At 33.2% G+C, this 21,218-nt stretch overlaps 1 protein-coding gene across 2 annotated transcripts in view; it reads right to left on the reverse strand.

Moving 5' to 3' along the window:
* Positions 1 to 21,218, reverse strand: part of CACNA2D1 (calcium voltage-gated channel auxiliary subunit alpha2delta 1) — a 515,294-nt gene that overhangs the window by 55,856 nt on the left and 438,220 nt on the right. For both annotated transcript variants that reach the window (XM_060020340.1, XM_060020339.1), the window contains exons 16-21: positions 18,045 to 18,122; positions 16,059 to 16,133; positions 15,710 to 15,784; positions 8,589 to 8,645; positions 7,268 to 7,339; positions 4,658 to 4,719 (exon numbers count right to left, since the gene is read on the reverse strand). In XM_060020340.1, coding sequence (XP_059876323.1) covers positions 4,658 to 4,719; positions 7,268 to 7,339; positions 8,589 to 8,645; positions 15,710 to 15,784; positions 16,059 to 16,133; positions 18,045 to 18,122 — 419 coding nt within the window. The remainder of the gene's footprint in view (positions 1 to 4,657; positions 4,720 to 7,267; positions 7,340 to 8,588; positions 8,646 to 15,709; positions 15,785 to 16,058; positions 16,134 to 18,044; positions 18,123 to 21,218) is intronic.

Raw genomic sequence — 21,218 nt, forward strand, 5'->3', positions numbered from 1 at the left:
ACAGTTATTTCTTCAACCTATAGCAGATAAGCTCTTCAATCAACATTCTGAGTCAAGGATGCTGCCATATGCAGTGTTTGCTGTCTCTCTCCTTATAAAACCAACAAATCAAGTCTGCTTTATTTTCTCCCAGGGATAAAAGTCTAATAAAGCCAGTGGCCACCAGATGGATGGTACAGCCCATGCAATATTTTTGTGACTCCCATAAACATGGTTAACTTAGTTAAATGGAATATAACACACTTTTCAACTCATTTATATCACCATAAAAATCAAACTCTTCATTAAAAAAAAGAGAACATTCTGTTAAAATAACTACTATATTTCAAAATATGTTATATCAAGTTATATCAAGGCTTAAGGAGACAGAAATCACTAAGTGAAATTTGATACCTAATTCATTAAATAAAAACACTGCCATTTTTCCCCTTCAATTTAGATGTAATATGTTGTTCTAGTCTTCTTATTTGTGGATTTATTTGTACGGAGATTCAGAGGAGTACTTACAATGGAAATAGATTTAATCTGGCTCTGAGTTGTAGATTTGTGAAGAGAATGTGTGAAGAAAACATGCAAAGGTGTGAACTTAGGGCTTGTTCAGAGAACAGTGGTTTGTATGGGTAGTGCAGTGGGCGAAATGACAGGGCAGACAGGTTAGGCTAGAAATGTGTGATGTGAATTTCAGACTTGGAATCCAAACTTGGATAAAAATGGAAAGAGACTAAAGTTTTGTGAACAAGGAGAGACGTACTCAGAACTGGAGAAAAGAACATGAATCTGGCCACCTGTATTACAACTTGGTGTGTGAGGGAAAGGGGATGAATGCAGGAGACATTTGTGAGACTATTAAAAACATATTCAAGTAAGGTACAGTAAGAATTTAAAATTCCCCCAGAGTATAATTATGACTGCAGTAGGACCAACCATCAGAATGCCTCACTGTCAGGGTCAAAAAGAAATGGCTTTTCTAACTTAGAATTTGTTTGTCTAAAAAACAAAGGCAGAGAGCACTTTCCCACATGTGCATCCAACATTTCCTTTTATCATGAAATCATCACTAACGAGACAGGGCTCCCAGATTTCCTGTTGGCTGTCACACCTTCTGACAAGTTTATCCAAAAAAATGAAAGGTGGTAATAACCATGGAAACGGAAAGAAAAATAATTACTTATGTATGTACATAAAGATTGTATATGCGTAAAGAGATGCCTAATAGAAATGAGAGAGAGAAATCAAGAGACGCAAGTAAAGTAAACATTCATTCTGGTGTTATTCAGTAGGTTCAAAATTATGTCAAAAACTGGAAAACTGGAGAAAGACTGGCAGGTAGTGTCTCATGACATTGGTAACCGTGTGCCCTTCTTCTACCAATGTCTCATGACATTGGTAACCGTCTGCATGCCATGCTAGCAACCCAGTACTAGGGGAATCCCCAGCACTCTAGGCTCCCCTGAAAAGTTATGTGTATGTTCTGGGGCAGAGCGGGGAGGAGTGTTGTTTCGTTTTATTAGGAAAAGAACAGTTGAGTCCACCACAGCCTATTAAGCAGGCTACATATTAACTGTATATTAATATGTAGTTAAAGAGGCCCTCATAGTTGAGTATTGCAATGGAAGTTTGGAAACTATTATTTGGATTTGACAGAATGAGACAAATTGAAAATCTAAATATTTAACTGTGTAAATATTTACAGAATGTCTACTGTGTGCCACTGACTTATGAGCTGAGGATTCAAAAATAAATGAAGCAGGCAACAATCTTAGAATCTCAGAGTCTAACAATCTCAGAACTTTGCCCTCTTAGAACTTATAGTGAAGGAAGACAAACAACAAACAGTAGAAATAAATTTCTTTATATATGCTTCATATATACGTGTGTGTATGTGCATATACACATATATAATATCAAATGATAGTGAGGCACTTCACATTTTAGGTAGGATTATTGGGGAAGGCCTTATTGGGGCGACAATAAAGTAAGTGAAGGTGTGAAGATGGAGTAAGCATGTGAATACCTGGGGAAAATTCATCCTAGGCAGAAATAACTTCGGGTGCAAAGGTCCTGAGGCAGAATGGTCCCGGGTTTATGAGGACTAGCAAGGCGGATAGTGTAGCTCTAACATGAAGGTGGTTCAGTGGAGAACGTGAGAAGGTAACTTCAGATAACTGATGACAAATTGGGTCAGATGCTGTTAAGTCCTCTAATGGTCATGACAAACTTCGGATTTTATAGAGATTAAGATAGCAAATTATTGGAGAATTTTGACTAGAGAAATGAAACAATATAACTCAAGTATTAATAATAATCACTCTTGTTATTGTGTTGTGAATAGAAATAGAGATAGGAGATGGAGATATAGATGCAAGTCGTTATGTGGTAGAAGGTCTCTTCTGATTGCTTCCTATTTCACTGAGAAAAACAGAAGTAAAGACATCATCTGAGAGAAAAATGGATGGGAAAGAGATGGGTTTGAGGAGTGAAGAGAGGCTATCAAAAGTCATCTAGAAGCATCCTAAATTTACTGGACTATTGAGATCAGCAGGCACTACTGAAGTACACTTAAGGTTAAAGGTCCTGAATTTTGGATGTCACCAGTCAAGGAATATTTTATTTCTCCCATTTGTAGGTGTGGGTGCAGTGTGTTGTTGGTAATAATTTAACCAGGATTCGGACTGGTCAAACTACTGTTTGCCAAACCTAAGTATGATGCAGGGAGTTGATGGTATGTGTAAGAGAGTGAACGTAGTAAGACCCAAAGAATTTATGTTGAATAAAGAGGGGTACAAGGACGTGAGGAAGGCAAGGACAGTGAAAGGTCGAAGGGGTTGATGGATTTCAGGTCTCAATTGAGTCAAAGGATTGTTGCAGTTGGACTATTAGAAGGAGGGGTTGGAAAGCTAAAATGTATTACTCTGAGAGTTGGATAAAAAAAATCTCAAACTAAGATTATGTAGGACTTGCAGTCTTAATGTTAGAGTTGTAAAACATGACCTTGTAGTAGGTAGCTAAGATAGGGGAATGACAAGATCATCAGAGGGGAGGAGATTTAAAAAAAAAAAAAAAAAAAAAGAGAGTCCAGGCACCAGAAAAATCATCTACGTCACTGGTATTTAAAGTGTGTCAAGGGACCTGGCCCACTTGCAAACTATCTATTACCAGCTCATGATTAATTAAGCATAGAAACTGAGAGTAAGCATTTAGAAATTTTTATAGCAATTTGACACATGAATTTCATGTCTATGAAATGTAATAAACATTTTTTTCCACTTGAGTTTTCATCTCTTTTAAAGTTTATTTTAGTAAACAATTTTTGTTTTATTTTATATAAGCGTGGGTATGTCTCAAATATTTTGAGAAACACTGATCCATGTGAATGGAGGAGAGTGTGGCAACCACACAGAAACTGATATCTTACAGGAACCAGAGGGAGATGACTGTTCAAAGGGAAGAATGGTGCGCGGTGTGGTCTGGTGACATGAGATCCAAAGATGGAAGGTGTTAGGGAGAGGAGGAAGAGAGAATAAGTAACAAGAAGGACATTTTCGTAACAGCCTCAGTATTATGAGGCTGTAGGAAGCAGGACCACAGGGAAAGCCGTGACCTTAGAGCAAACAAAACAAAAAATGCTCAGCAAGGGCTTCCCTGGTGGCGCAGTGGTTGAGAGTCCGCCTGCCGATGCAGGGGACGCGGGTTCGTGCCCTAGTCCGGGAAGATCCCACGTGCCGCGGAGTGGCTGGGCCCGTGAGTCATGGCTGCTGAGCCTGCGTGTCCGGAGCCTGTGCTCCGCAGCGGGAGAGGCCACAGCAGTGAGAGGACCGTGTACCGCAAAAAAAAAAAAAAAAAAAAAAAAATGCTCAGCAAGTGCTGAAGAATGGAGAATTTCCAAGAAATTTTAGGTTATTAGTCTGTCCAATTTTCCAAGGTCCAGTCAATTGATGGGATCAGGATATTACAGAATTTCTACTCATGGGATTAAATTATATCAATTGAGCATTTTATATCAGATTATACTATGATGTAATAAGTTTCATTTTTAAGTTAATTTGCAACCTAAATGTAAGTAATGTAAACTAAATGACAATTTAAATGAGGTCAGTGGAGGTGATGACCACAAAGTAATAAATGTCAACATTTATTATTACTAACAAATATATAAAACACCAAATATGTGCATATCATACAAGTTTTCATTTCTAAATTTTATATTTCTAGCTTTTTCCCATCTTTCTCATTTTGAAAATCAGAATGTATAACTTTAATGCATTTTAATGTTGGAAAGGATAACATTTCTATTTTAATTATATTGAAAATAGCTTATGAGTATGTAAAGACAACATTCATCCACTGGAAAAATGGCTACTTAAAAATAGGTGAGGGCTTCCCTGGTGGTGCAGTGGTTGAGAGTCCGCCTGCCGATGCAGGGGACGCGGGTTCGTGCCCCAGTCCGGGAAGATCCCACATGCCGCGGAGTGGCTGGGCCTGTGAGCGGCCTCTGAGCCTGCGCGTCCGGAGCCTGTGCTCCGCAACAGGAGAGGCCACAACAGTGAGAGGCCCGCGTACCGCAAAAATAAATAAATAAATAATAAAAATAAAAATAGGTGAAAGGCACTGAACATTCTTTTATACAGCACACATAGAAATAAATAAGGTTAATTACCTGTAATCTGTGCCATTGACAGGGGTCCATGTATACGTCCTGTTTCCTTTGTCTATATACCTCTAAAAAAAAAAAAGAGTTGGACGTGGTTATCATCACTTTTCATTTGAAGTGAATTTATATGAAGAGCAGAATGCTAGGCTCTATTTATAAATTCAGTCATCATTCAATACCTTCTTCACAAATATCTGATCTATACTATTCTACAATTATTTATTCTGTTATGAGGTGTGTGTGTAAAGCAACATTTTAGGGAAAAAAATACCCACATAATAAATTTTAAGGACGTTTAAGTGCAAAATCTTAGTAATTTATGCCAAATTATTAACCTCAAAACTTTAAAAACATTTCCTGAAAAATACATTTTAATATTGAAACAGGACTGAAATATTACATAATGCTCAGATATTTCCATAGTAGGGTATGTTGAAGAGAAATTGATAATATCAGGAAATTAACGCACTGTGTCTAGACCCAAATGTATGGTTAGCACATTACTGTTCTTATTAAGCCATTATTATAGTACTTATCTATTATAAGAGACTAATTACTTAGTATCACTGAAGGTTAGAAAGACAACTATATCCACTAGGGTAAGGAAGTAAGAGCTAAATAACCTCATGGATATTGAATCTTTCTTATGGAGCTACTGAACAGTAGTAAAGAAATGATCATTACTTCTTCCATTAGGTATGGTGATGACACATATGTATCTTTTAGTATTTTTAGTTATCACCAGCTTCATCATCCTCATCAGAACAATAATATTCACTGAATATAACTTGGTGTTAGGCAATATCTAGGCATTTTACAGTCATTGTATCATTTAATCAACTCCCTGGAGTAAATGAACTACTATTCTTTTCCACAATTTACTGATGAAGAAATGAGGACTTTAGTCGGCAGGATGAAGGAGAATGTACGATGTCAAGTTCATTTTATAACAACTACACAGTGTTGCTTCTATACATCAAATATCCCCATGGCTTTACTGAGGTGTGTGGAGGATGAGGGGAGGGAGGGCAGGAAGTGCTCAGGAAGTTTTTGGACTCCTAAAATTCATAAAAAAATTAAAAGAAATAATGTTTACATATTTATTAATACTCATAAAAAACCATGGCAAACTAGTATTGTTCAGCAAGTTATAAAAAACAGAATATCAAAAACTGTGTTGGATTAGAGAAATAAGCATACAAAACACTACTTTCTTCGATATTATTAATAGGAAAAGTCTATGGGTGGATATTGGTCAAAAAGAAGAATTTACAGTAAATTGAAGGAGAGAAACATCAAAGTGACTGAATAAAGACAAAATTGATTTGTAAGTTGAAAAAAGAATGTGCAGGTCCCAGAGTTCTTGCTGGCAGAACAAGACAGAGAAGCTGGCAGAACTGCTGAATGGTTTACATCTTTCCTCTGAAAAGTGAAGTGGTAAACAGCACGCGTAAAGTCTAAGTAAACAGAGTTGACGTTTCAACAAAGACTGAAACTGGTATATACCTCCCCTTGGGTTCTGGTAATAGGGACTCCTGATGATATTAAAATTAGAAAAGGCAAGTGTTAATGAAGTACTGTTTTAGATACTAGCTCCATCTTAGGGAAAGCTCTGCTGAGAAATTCAGGAGAAATGTTACACTTAAAAGGGATGAGCTTGTGAGGAAACGGACATAAATTATACATAAAAGCTTAAATTAAATTTAAGCTCCCAGGCTCAAAAGCTTGGGAGTTCTATACATTTTTCAAATCCTCAAACATACGAATGTGTATTTATTCCACATGTGACTGATAATGAATAGATACACTTCTCATATACACAGAGTTTTTCCACGTCAATATAAAACAATACAAGTGTTACATAGCTGTACCAGTGATTTTATGGCAGTAGCTGTGTTATCTTTGGATTTAATTTCAGGTTTAAATTCAGGGAAATAGTGCTTAAATAGTAAAAGAAGATAAATGAAGCCAGAAACAAGTTAAGAAACAAACAAAAAATATATGGAACTCAACAATTAGAACATCTGCATGCACAAACCATACAGCTATTAAATATTAACTTCAAATTTGTATGACTGAAATGGCCTAAAAGAACATGGCAAACATCATATTGTGTATTCTATTTCTTATACTGGTAAAAAAAAAAAATGGAGACATAAATATAATTTTCAATAACCAACAAGGACCTACTGTATAGCACAGGGAATTATATTCAATATTATGTAATAAACTTTGGGGAAAAGAATCTGAAAAAGAATATATATATATATGTGTGTATATATATGTATGTATAACTGAATCGTTGTGCTGTATACCTTAAACTTACATGATATTGTAAATCAACTATACATCAATTAAAAAAATTAAAAAATATAATTTTCAAGAACATATTGTAAATGATACAAGAATACATCAAGAAATCTAAAGCAACATTTTATAGAAATTTCAGAGTTAAAAATCTTATTAAAAATATCCCTCCAGCAAAGAGTGCTTTAAACAATTTTTCTTTTCTAGAAATGTCCCTTTTTATGAATAAATATTGCTTTACCACTAATATCTATTATCATTATTAATATACACATTTTAATTTAAGAATAAACCTGACTTAATTCTTACCTCATCTTGAGATTTAACCAGGGTTCTGAATGTTTTTTCTCCGCTTTCTCCATCTATCATTTTATTTCGAATCTAAGGGAAATTGGAACAATTACTTTATAGCAGATACTAAATTGACCTACTGAAGTGTGGAAATATTCTTTTAAAAGTTACCACATCATTATTTTACATTATCTTAAAATGATAAAAACATTCTTAATGAAATATTTTCAACCAGTCATTAATTTTTGAAATGTAATTAATAAAAGTGTTCAATTACTTTATGGGATTGATGGAGGGGAAACTGAGACTTGAGAGGTTAAATACAATTACAGTTACTCAGCGGTATGAGAGTCCAGAAACCAAGCTCTTCAACATTACATGATCCTACTTTATGCTGTCAAAATACTTTACAACAAATATTCATTATTTACCTAAAACATCCCAGCACTATGCCTCAGTCTAAGGTAACTATGATAAATAGATTCTCTTGTTGTACACTGAGGGAGTAAGGTTGTAAAGTGTGTAAAGCAAGTACAAATTAAAACACACTGTGACAAACTGTAAAAGAAATATGGTGGCCTTTGAGTAGATAAGAGAAGGAGTTAGTTCATCTGAAAGAATCTTAAAAATCTCTGCTCTGGCGTGCAAGAGACAGGTTCAAATCCTGGTTCTGCTACTTACTAGCTGAGTAACTGGAGATAAGCTATTTAACCTCCCGTACCTCAAACAGATCATCAGTACAACAGATATAATAACAATAACAATGTACCTATTCAAAGGCTCTTGAGAATCCATGACTGACACATATCATGTACTCAATAAATGTTATTATTAATGATTATCCCTATTATTATGGAAGCCCCTCTCGGAGGAAGTGGCATGCAATTTTGGTTTTGAAATAAAATAGAAACTTTCTGAGTATAGAGTACTAAGACAAACATGGCAGCTTCTTTCCTCATGTTGCTTATTGGGTGGTTGGATGATTAAATTCCCTGCAACTTTTCTTTCAACTCTATGGCAACGTCCCCCTCTCTCTGTTTTTTATTGAAATTTACAAGTTACATTTGTATCGAAATACTGAAAATAACTCTACCTGTGGAAGGAGAAAGAAAAACACTAAGGTCACACCCAATTTAAAATATTTATTCCTTTTCATATGATCTTTCGGATGAGAGAGCCCAGGATCTAGAAATTTTTAAAGATAAAAAATATTCATCTTTGTGTGTATAGTACCTAAGACAGAACCAACACAATGAAGCTGCTCAACAGATCCCTGTGGACTGGAAGGACACCAGCATCTGACCTGAGGGTGCTGTTCAACCTGACTGATTGCACTCACCTCCACTTTAATATCATTCTCTAATTCTGCATCAAGGAAATCCAAAGTTACTGGCTCCTGAGATTTGGGGTTCTACGCAGAAAATAGTAATTAAGCATATATGACATTGTAAAATGATGCTGTATATAGAATAACTCAATAGATATTTAAATATGAAATTAATTCCATAAAAGTTACTTACCTAAGGTATCTTAAAAAGTTGACAAAATAATTATATAAAGGTATATTCTTTCATATATATTTAAAAATAATAATAAGTAGGCTAGGGATTTGAGCTTTAAGTATAGCAGACAAATTTTAATTAATAACCAACTGAAGAGTTTTGAGTCCTGTGTTAGATAGGACATTTATAATCACAAATTCTGTGGCAATATGACTTTTGAAGATCCACTTACAGATTTTATCTTTAATTGGGATGTGAAAGGAGCAAAATACAGCCATGTGGATAACATATTTGGCAATAAAACAAAGGCGGTGTGTAAGTAATATACATTATTTGTATTCCATAAACAATAAAATTATATGAGGGAAAATGTTTTAAAAATGTTTGAATTTGCTAAGGAGAACAAACTCTTCTAAATTTATTTTTCCTTCTTCAAATGCATAAAGAAAAGATGCAAGTTTGCTTCATGTATTTGAAACTCAGAAATTTTACAATATATTTTAATGAGTCAAATTAAGTCAATTTTGTAAGATAAAATTTATGGTAAAGTCATAAGGATTTTAATAAAGATTAGCTATTGTGATTGAAGTCGAACTTGAATAATAACCCCTAGGTTCACTAAATACTGTTTTCCTGCTTTACACGTCCTACTGCTGCTTCTTGCTGGTGTGTAATAAGAAATCAAATTCACTATGGAACAGGCAGATTATTTATTTACATAAACATATCAAATGAAACTGTTAACCTGGTAAATTTACCTCACATGACATTTAAAAAATTTCTCAATCATAAAATGAGGATATCAAAATATCTGATAAACAAAAATATACTATCCTCTTATAACACTTACTAAGTAATGTAACACGCCCTAGGAGAATTTCAAAGTTCACTAGAACATAAAATCATAATAGGTGTCTATGATTTTACAACTGTAAAAATTTAGAAACTGGATTTTTAATATTTACTAAAATAAATACCATCAATATATGATAACTAATTAGACAGAAGTAAAAAATAAATAGAAATTATGCTGTATTAGTGCAAGGTCACTGGAATTTTAAAAATTTCAGCCTCACAGGCTCTTCCAAAATACATTCAGATCATTATTTTAAACAATGTTTTAGTAGGGCTGACTACCCAAGACAATGCCAATGATTAAAAATGTATTAAAATTAAACATCTTTATTTCAAATGCTGAACGACACAGTATACATGGCATGTATTTATTTTATAATAAAGACAAAAATGCCTTCAAAGAGTAGCTCCATTTAAATAATGAAAATATATGATTCCCATTGGTTTTGATGAATGGGGATTCTTAAAGGCAAATTAAAACAAAAAACCCAACTGTGTCTGGCATTTTTATTAAGAAAATATTCACTGCTTATGAACTTCATATCTAGATTCACAAGGTTCTAGAATATTGAAAGTAAGTATTGGATTGTTCAATAGGTGAAAATACTGGTCATTGTTTAGGCAGCATCTTATTGGCTCAGAAGCAAATACTCTTTGGAAAAGTAATATTTTATAAAAAGAAAATAAAAATCAGCATTGAAAATAATTCTAGTCCTCTGTTTAAAAAACAAAACTGAGAAAGGTTCTATCAAAAGGATACTCTAAAGCTGACAAATTATTCTGAATTGCTTAAAGTCCCATGAAATAAATTATCTTTACACAAACATCCTCACATCAGTATTAAAATTTTAACTCACCACAAAACAAAGTCAAAATAAAATGATAAAATATAAACGTAAATAAGAATATTATCTTACATGCAATGGATAATGCATAGCATGACCAGACCCAAACAGCATGCATGGAGGAGGCATTATCAGGAAGAATTGGCAATATGAAGATCACGTCCCAATCCAACATACAAAGACACAGACAGGAAAAGGAAATCATAAAAGAAAAATGTCAATGCATCACTTGTACTTTTTAAATGGCAATCTGGCTGACCATTTTTTAAAAGACTCATTACAGGTACAGTGATTGAAAAATTCAAAAGCAGAACTCTTCTCATCAGAAAGCACCAAGAGAGGCTTGAGAACTGGAATCCAGTCCCTGCACTCCCAGTACTTTTGTTTGATGTTTTAAATATCTAACAATTCTCATTTGTAAAATTTGAATATCAACTGATATAAAGACCATACCATTTGTGGAACTAAAATAAAAGGCACAAGGCAATGTTGTTACATTTTAAATTGAAATAATTAGTAGTTGGTATTATTAAAAATACTACATAGCTCAAAAAATATTTTCCAAGTTCAGACGTCTTGTGTGGTTGCTAGTTTGCCATTTGAGTTTCCTTGGAAGGAAAACAAAAATAAAACAACCATTTTTCAGGTTGTTTATTTTTAAATTATATCACAATATTTACATGCAATATTTGAAAGTACGGCAAAACTAAAAATTCACTAAAATGTACATGACTGCAATGAGTATAATCCAAGGTAATCCACAAAAAGAAACATGCAAGAGGAGTAACATAAAACAATTTAATAAATCAAGAAAAGACATAAACATAATTTTAACCTCTACAGGAATCACAAAAGAAATGGAGACTGATGCAACAACACAAAATTCAGATTGTCATAGAATTCTAGAGCTAGAAGGAAACTGAAGCTTCTATTAATCCATTGGCTCTGTACTTTAGAATTACCTGGGAACTTTAAAACTATTTCAGAAGCCCGGCTCCCATCCCTGGTCAAATTAAATCAGAATTTTCAGGAGATGGAGCTGGGGATCGATATATGTATTCAATTTCCTAGGAATATACTGTGTAGGATAGGAAACAATTATTAGTTTAATCTTCCTGCTTTTCAGATGAAGAAACTGAAGTACTATGGGGTTTAGTGAACTACTCAAGGATATAGTGTTGGCTATAAGTAGAACAAACTGGAACTCAGTTCTACTAATTCATAGCTTAATGATCTCTTAATATCACACTACCTCTCCATTATAACGTCACCAACTTTGTAAAAGAAATGATAGGATTACACAGAAAACCTTAAGTCACATTGAACTTTCTCTGAAATTTTGAAATGCTCTTGCTAAATTCTACTAAACTACAGGAAGTATCCGTTTATGCTGATTATTTTTAGTGCACTTATAGAAATAAGCATACATAGAATAATGTTTAAATATGTTGCCATCAGAGAAAAGATTTTGTAGTAAGTTTGCCAGATAACATTTATTTGCAATTTTGGACATTTTTAATTAGGTGAAGGGAACTTCCTCTAACTGCTAATCTGAAAATACACTTAGAAATCCAAAGAAATTTTGGGTTACATTGTGTGGTTTATAGAAATTATATATTAGAATTGTATTTTTATTTCCACTAAGAAGTTAATTTTACAAGCAAATTGTTAGGATTACATGGATTTGACACTAACTTCACAATATATAATAACAAATCTATTTTTTAGAAGCCATTTAATTGCGATTACTCTGATTATCATTGTTATTACATCATTTGCTAGCAATCTTTAGTCAGCAAATGCATACCCTCTGCCATTATTAATAACATTTTTGCTCTGGCTTATTGAGAAATGATGCTCATCTCCATCTCATGCTCTGGAAGCTTGCTGTCAGGAAAGGCAGCATTAATCATATGCTTTTAGGAAGAGAAGCTTAATTGCAACTCTGATTTAGCAAATTTGAAGGCACTGCTAACTTCATTCACAGTTACCTGAACATTTGGTCTCCTTTTTCTTAAATTAATTGTTGGTATACCTACACCAATAGGCTGAAGCAACAGAAAGATGGTAATTCATCATACTACATATCAACATGGGTAAGCGTTCTATCCTGTCATCAATTTTGGTCAGATATTTCCTTGATCAGAAACAGGTATCATCAAGCTCATGATGAGTCAATAAATGAAAGTTCAAAAATATTTTTAGTGAATAAAATATGTAATGCTAGTAAAAATGCTCAAACTTTTTTTTAGCAAAATGACTAATGTTTTCCTTTTATTCCTAGGGGGAAAAAAAGTGAGAATGTAGGAAATGAGAAAGATGGTTTGTCTCAGACAACTTCTTTGCTGATTTTATTTTATTTTTGGCCGCACCCCATAGCTTGAGGGATCTTAGTTCCCTGACCAGGGATCGAACCCAGTCCCACCGCAGTGAAAGCGGCGAGTTCTAACCACTGGACTGTCGGAGAATTCCCTATGGTGATTTAAAAAACAGAAAAAACAGGAATTCTTTAGAATGTATATGATTCAAATGTGTTAAAATATAAATACGATAGGATATTAAAAAGTCAGTCTTAAACGTTCAAATTTGTGCCTTTGTTAGTGACAACAAATGTTACATCCATGGAACAAATGAAGAATTCAGTCATAACACTGTAGGTTTATTTTAAATATGGACTTCTAAAATGTAAATTATGCACAATTTCCTTATACAGTAAATATTTCTTTAGACTGATAAAAATGAGGTTTTAATAAGTATACCTAATCTGGTTATTTCATTGAAACACAACAGAGGAATTCTCAAATGCATTTTGGAATAAAGGAGGATGCATAATTCAGCATTTGTCAAAATGTGGTCATGGTGGAGACTTTGAAAAGTCTCTCCGAGAAGATAAGTAACGATTCCTCAGAAAATTAGATATGCAAAAGATTCACAGCTACTTTATTTTCTGATATTCTTGGCTTTAGGACACTTGTTCTGCCTTCTATAAACTTCAAAATTGTATTTAAACAATGTGAATTAAGATTACAGTTTCAAGAAGAAAACAAAAGGCATTCAGCAAAGGATACCTGCGTAAGATTAGACTTTGATCTTGTTAAATAATAATGGATACTATGGAATGTAGCATTATTTTCCTTTATTTCTATTGGTGAATTTTGGATGCAAAAATTAAGATTAATTTTGTTAGTATACTCTCTAACCATATTGGTCCTCTGTATTTGTCAATTTCTAAAACAACTATCTTATACTATATCATCCTTTATCAGGTTCTTGTATCTGTCTGTGTAGCAAGCACTGTCACCCACAAAAAGAAATTATAATATTTAACCTGTTAATGATGAGAATTGATAAGCATACTAATTCACAAGCATGAATTTCTGAAAAAGATAATACACTGATTGTCCAAACATTTTATTTTTAATGGTTTTCTAAAACAATATTTTTTCTAAAAGTTTTTTCTGTTGCACACTTGCTTATAATAATCTCCTGTGTTAAAAATATGAAAAGCTAACATAATCCTGAAGAAAAATCACCTGGGCTTTAATAAGAATTTCTAAAGAATTTATATTTTCTTTGTAACTTTATGAATTTTAGTAAATTGATTATTCCAAATATGAGTCAAATATATGTTAACAGCATTCAAATAGTAATAAAATACTTTCTACATAAATACTGATTATTAGTACAAGAATGTAGAAAAGGGGAAAATCCTTTTCAAATAATTACCTCTAAATGATGGTTTTATATATATACATCATACGTGATTATTCTAATTATTCTTTTTTATTTTGTCTATGACATATTTTAGTTCTTTCTGGGGAAGGAGTTAAGACTTACAATCATAAAATGTCCAACTACGTAGAAGTTGGGATCCTTCACACCCTTCAGCACATTACATTATTACTGCATTTAAATCACTTTACTTACAGGAATATAATTTAAAATACACTGGATATACAAACATAATACAAAATAATACTGTAAATTTTAAAAACTCTTAAAAAGACTTAAAAATTTTCAATTATGGAAAAATCAGAGAATGATTAGCCAATCATGAACAACTCTAAGAGGAACTTAACATGATATGTTTTCAAAGAGCTGTGATAGACTAATAATGTGAAAATATGCTTGTACCACATTTACAATAAAATAACAACTTTAAAAATAATGCAGGGTGATCAGCAGCTACATACGATTAGCAAATATTTAGATCATGATGGATTTTATATGGAAATAAGTTCCAAAGTGAGAAATAAAATATAGACATTAATTAAAACCACTCAATATGTTTTTACATTCAATATTAATGGTTCTTAATTATTACTTTTTGAAGTTTTTAATGACCCCACTTTGTGTGTGTGTGTGTGTGTGTGTGTGTGTGTGCACATACATACTTGTATGTGTCCTAAAACATCACTAACATTAAATCTCCATGCCTGGGGAGAAGGAAATAATATGCATAAGTCTGTATATATTTCCATCCAGCATGGTTTAAAGTATCCTTAAAATTATCTTCAAAGTTAAACAATAACTTGAAGATGCTTATAAATTAAAAATATATAAGGTTTTGCCAATTTTACTTCTGGATAAATAAAGTTTTTTACCTGTGAAGCATTAATGAAAAGTGAAATGAGTTGGATGAGACATTTAGGAAAGTATTTTATATCTTGGGAACATAGGCATAAAGATTAGGATAAAATGGTTCATGTATGGAATTTTATCACTTCCATATAACTCCCTGACTAATAAACCCTTCCCATTTCTGAAGCCCATCCCATTTGACTTTTTCTTTTTGAATTTCATACATATCTTTATAAGCCTGGCAGATGGAAAGGGGAGATAATTACCAGGAAAAAAAGGGCAATGCAAATGGCCTACGCATAGAGGAACATGAATAATGATCTCAAGTTCACACGTATCCAGGCCATCTCCTTCACCACCTACAGCCTAATCAAAATACCAAGTGGGATGTGTGAAGCTCAGGCCCAGGAGGTGATAATGGCTGCCTCTGAGATAGGAATATTGGTTAGCTGGATAGTGGATAGAAACATTTCAGAACTAAACAGGTAAGAGAAAACAAAAACTGTTTTCACACCTTCATATATTATAAACTGTGGTCTTGTCATCTATAACGTTACAGGTATAATGTTCCTTTAAACTTAGTGCTGTATAGTGAATGTAAAAGTGACGAACCTTTTAAGAACATTAATCATTAATTTTACAGAACGCTAATCATTGTAAATAAATTATATACATACCTTTGGCTGAAGATTTGGATGTAATAAAACATAACCATTAGGATCAATTGCAAAATAATAGCCATTGGGGCACAGCTGAAAAATAATAAGAAACAACCTTAAAGATTCTTGAGTCGCAATCAGAAATCCACATTCTTTAAAAAAAAATTTCTTAAATACATATTTTAAAGCATAAAGAAAGATAACGTGATATCTTTACACTCTTTTAAGAATCCTTTTAAATATTTAATTCCTTTCCTAAGATAACGGCACAAAATTTTTGAGAATTCCTTTTAAGTGCTTTAATAACAAGCTAAATTAGTACAGAGTTTTAAAACAGAAGTTACCAACAGAGTAAATTGCATCTTACTGTAAAACGTGGTGTCAGTCTTTTAATATCTTCCAAAGACACATCAACTCCCATCACACCAAGAATCAGCTGGTTCTATAATAAGACAGTAAAAGGCAGTGTATTTTCTACCGAAAATTTACATATTTCTACACAATTATTATATACGTTCATCCTTCTGCTTGACAATGGTTGTATTCCATACTAGCTTAAACACATATATATATATGTAAGGGTGAGGCACTTTTGCTATCAACTTGCAATGATTCTCAGCTTTGATTATATTCCCACAACTGTATCATTATTATTTAGCTTAAAAAGTGAAATCTTGATGATTAAAGCTAAAGTATAAAAGACATAATGAAATTTTAAATTTGATACTTCTTGTACTAATACTTAATTGCTGTACAGTCAGCACCTGTAGGGGTGTGTGTGTGTGTGTGTGTGTGTGTGTGTTTGTGAGTGTAAACTAACTTTTTGGTATGCTATGATTAAGAAATCACAAAAATGTCCAGTTTAAAGTTAATTAGGCAATATGGAATGAGAAAACCATGGATTTTTGCTGCTGATAATACCTGTGTATACGTGAAAAGTACAATATGTGACCTTATTTGTAATAAAACAGCAGAAATTCTTACAACACTATTTCTGGTTGCTGCTAACTTCTAAATACCAAACAATGGGCATCACAGTTTTAGTTGCAAATCGAAAAGGCCACGTGGTAAACTGTTATCATAATCTTCTATGGGACATAGGATGTGAATGGTGTTAAAATTTAGAATCAGGAATTTTCATCTTAAAAGTAATTATATAAATTATAAATCAAAACGTTACAAAGAAAATCATAAAATCCAGTTAATAGTTATCACAAGAACATTTTAAATTTTGTGTAGGTGCACACAGAACGAGAAAGTCATGTCAACAACTGTGCTCTTTTCCCATGAATCAACCCTAGTCTGAGCAAGTACCCCAAATTCAAGCAATCCCTTAGATAATCTACATGAGAAGTTAGAGAACTACTCCCTCCTGAGTTATGATGACTAGAACCAGCAGATAGTTAAGAATGGTAATGGGCCCCCAAAGAGGAATGACCAATGTTTTCTATGGCCACATTATTAAAATAAGGAGTTCCACTGACATTTATAGTAAGTGAAAAAACAATACTTTAGTGCAACCGACTTCATTTCATTATAAACTGGAAATAAATTTCCCTCAAATCAGGAATGTCAACCAAACTATAAAATGAGTATTTAGCATTAAAAAATCTTAACTTCTCTCACATTCTTAAATTCCTTCTTATGTAAGCTAAGAAACAGAAATGTAAACCTACTTTTAAATCAGAAATGTTTTTAAAAAATGAGACAATTTAACAAGTACAAAAGACATATTTTTCAAAACCTGTAGAACTTCAAGTTGGTAGCATTATATTACATTGACAATATTACCAGCACTATAGAAATCAAGATTTTTAATGAAACTCATTAAGTATTTTTCCTGAATCGTAAAAAAAGAGAAAAAAATAATGAGAACTATCATTTAAATCAGATCCTTATGTTACATGACAATTAAAAAAACTATCTTTTGAATGTAAGTTGGAGGAGCAGTGATTCTAAAAAGATACCTATACACGTGATACAAACAACACCATGGTTTTTTTCTTTGGATTTTTCTTTCTGAACTCCAAGGATATCTTAGATGCATTTAAAAATGTGCACACGAAAGTACTGTCCATTTATCATGTAATTACTCCCGGAGTCTGAACTTGTGTTCTCATCAAGTCATAGTTAAATAGAGTTAAGTTGAATCTTGGCTCTGGGGAACTGAGAACTTGACCTGCATTTCCTTTTTCCCAGGTGGTTATCACATAGGCAGCTGCTGCCTTTTACTTCCCGCCTCACGAGACAGTTACATTGTATGTATTTCCTTATAGAAATATCTTATCCACACTGAGCTTCAACGTCATAGCTTATCATTTATTATTATTAATTTTATCAATTAACTTTTAACCTTTAAGTTTGTCTTATTTTCATTTTGGCCGGTTATGTTGAAGACCGGAAGAGTTCCAGTAATGACAAGTCCCAGTTCCTTAAAATAGATTCAGAGAGAAAAGTCAAATTAAAATTACAATTTAAACTTTATCATTCTGCATTAGTTTTTGATATCTGACAGTGCATTTTAGTTACTTTATAAACAGCCACAAAAAAATTAGTAATTGATTTTGAAAGCTTACTTTTTAAAAAGGCAATGAAATGCCTTAGAAATAAGCAGGATCTAGTAGGCAGTTCTTTAAGCATGCAACATCTAAAATAACACTCTTAAGAGAGCATTACAAATAACTATAAAAATCAAATTACACTAAGCATTTCAGTAACCCTGCCCGTCCACTCTTTTTTTCATAGTGAGTGATAGTTCACCTAATACCTGGGACCACCATGAGCAGAGTGATATTAAAATATTGTTTCAGGGACTTCCCTGGTGGCGCAGTGGTTAAGAATCCGCCTGCCAATGCGGGGTACGTGGGTTTGAGCCCTGGCCTGGGAAGATCCCACATGCCGCGGAGCAGCTAAGCCCATGCGCCACAACTGCTGAGCAACCCCCGCTCGCCACAACTAGAGAAAGCCAGAACACAGCAACGAAGACCCAATGCAGCCAAAAATAAATAAATTTATTTAAAATATATATATATATTGTTTCAAATGATTTATTTAACCTTCCTTTCTTTTTGCTTCATTCTTAACTTTTTTCATGCCCTAAGCCAAAGGCTGCATGCTAAACCACAGATGTGTAGCAGAATAACATTATAAACAGAAAAAACATGCTACTGATACTGCATCTCTGGCATATTCTAGGTAAGTATACTATGATGTTCAAAAGAAGCAATATTGCTTCTAAATGCTCTCCAAAATTAATAGTGATTTTTGACAAAGTGAAATGATGCAGACAAGACAACTGCAAGCATCAAATATGAAAGTACAGTCATGAAGCCTTTTAGTATAATAAAAATAATTAAAATTAAGGAAATGACTACACGTAGTTGGCTGTATGATATATACATGTTGGCTTTCTACTTAATCCTAAGGAAGAACATGTGACCATGAAAAATCCTTAATTGAATATGCAAATTAATATTTGCAATGAAAACTGTCTACCTCAAAGAAAGGCAGATTACAGATAATTCAGAAACGTAGTATCCAAAAGACACCAAAATCCACGGATGTTCAAGTCCCTTATATAAAATGGGTAGTATTTGCATATAACCCATGCACAACTTCCCATAGACTTCAAATTATCTCTAGATAACTTATAATACCTAATACAATGTAACTAGTTGTAAATACAATGTAAATGTTATGTAAACAGTTGCCAGTGCCTGGCAAATTCAAGTTTTGCTTTTAAGAACTTTCTGAGATTCTTTTGTCCTGAATGTTTTCAATCTGCAGTTGGTTGTGCCTACAGACATGGAACACTCGGATATGGAGGACCGACCGTATATGTATAAGCACAGTTTTAAAAATGGTAGCATGGTATAAGATAAGGTATATATGGGTGCACTCTTTTTCTTTGCATAACTTTTATATTTACAGAGAATACCATAATTTGCTTCTCAATATGGTAATATGTGCTCCCCAAATGAGATACTAGTCTTCTAACATATTAGACAAATTTATGAACTTATTTGTGCCTGACTTCCATTTTCTCCCTCCTTCATTAAGCAGACCAAAAAAATTGTACTCTATTCCAAGGCACTGTGCAAGTCTCTAAAAAAGAGAAATAAAATAAGATTTCTGCCTCCTGGAATTTATTTGATGTTTAGTTTTTAGGGTGCAAATGTTTTCATCTCTCTAACATAAAGAACCTTACTTTGTCTCCCAAATAAAATGAACCCTCCACAATTTTGTCCCAGTCTTGGTTCTGTTCTCATCTCCCATTATCTCCAAAAGTGACTGAGGTATCATTCTTTCAATATACCCAGCACTTCTCCAATTTTCATACTGCACCTCCCTTCTCTGATTTCACTACTCATCACCAATTTTAGAAACCTTACCTAGACTCATATATTTAGCTAACATGACACCAGCTTTTTAACCTCACTCTACTCTATCCCCAAATATATGGCCTTCTTTCTTCTGATTTCCAGAGCTCTCTTCGTTTTTCTCATTATATTCATTACATTTTGTGTTGGATTATTTTTACCTTTTTCTTCTTAAAATAACTGTTAATTTGATCAGCATATATTTTGAATCTGCTATGTGCAGAGATTATAAACAAATACTTAGAAATGAAAGACGGGTCACTTTTTATTCTCAAGTCAGTAAAATGAATGCTCTGTATATCCACTGACTAGACAATTCATTTGCTTCATTTGTTTCCTTTTTTTTTTTTTACACTTAGTTTCAGCTGGTAGAACAGCATATTTAGAACCCAAATCTCTTCCTAAAGTCATTTGTGCTATCAGTAGGAACCTCACCAACAAGGCAGACATGCTGGTTAATGAACTTCTGGTCATAGGAAATACAACAGGGCATAGTTATTGTCTCCTCCTATCATACTTTGTCCTGTGATGGATTTGGATACGTGAAACATTTTGACCATAGATTTAGTTGACCATGTGACCTTAAATAAATATGTGATGTCAAGGAGGAACACTGGACAGTAATTTTAGCGAGGGCTTGAGGTAAGCAAGCTTCACTTTATCTTTCTCAGCACGCAAGGCTGCTGCTAATAGTGCCTATTTTTCTTCTAACTTCCTGTGTATGTTTATTTTACAAGAACCAAATGATAAGTAATTCTAAATGGATTGCATTCTGCCCTTTGGGTTCATCATTGCATTCAGAAAAGTAGTATCAGCATATAATTGAACTCCAAGTAGGAAAAGGGGTTACTGAATTAGCATTTACTTTTCAGGGCTTAATATTTTAAGTCTCTCCAATATATTACATTAGTAAAATTGTTAATAAAGTCTTCTCTAATTAAGTTAAGCGTATGAGTAAATCTTAAATATGATAATTACTATTGGTAAGTTTCATACCAGGAAAGTAAAAATTACATTAAAACATGATTTCCCAACTTTGGCCCTATTCATATTTTGAGCTGGATAATTCTTTGTTGTGTGTGTGTATGTGTGTGTGTTGGGGGTGTGTGTGACTGTTCTGTACATTGTGTGGGATGTCTAACAGCACC

The sequence above is a fragment of the Delphinus delphis genome, chromosome 9 (genome assembly GCF_949987515.2).
Source record: "Delphinus delphis chromosome 9, mDelDel1.2, whole genome shotgun sequence".
Lineage (NCBI taxonomy): Eukaryota > Metazoa > Chordata > Mammalia > Artiodactyla > Delphinidae > Delphinus > Delphinus delphis.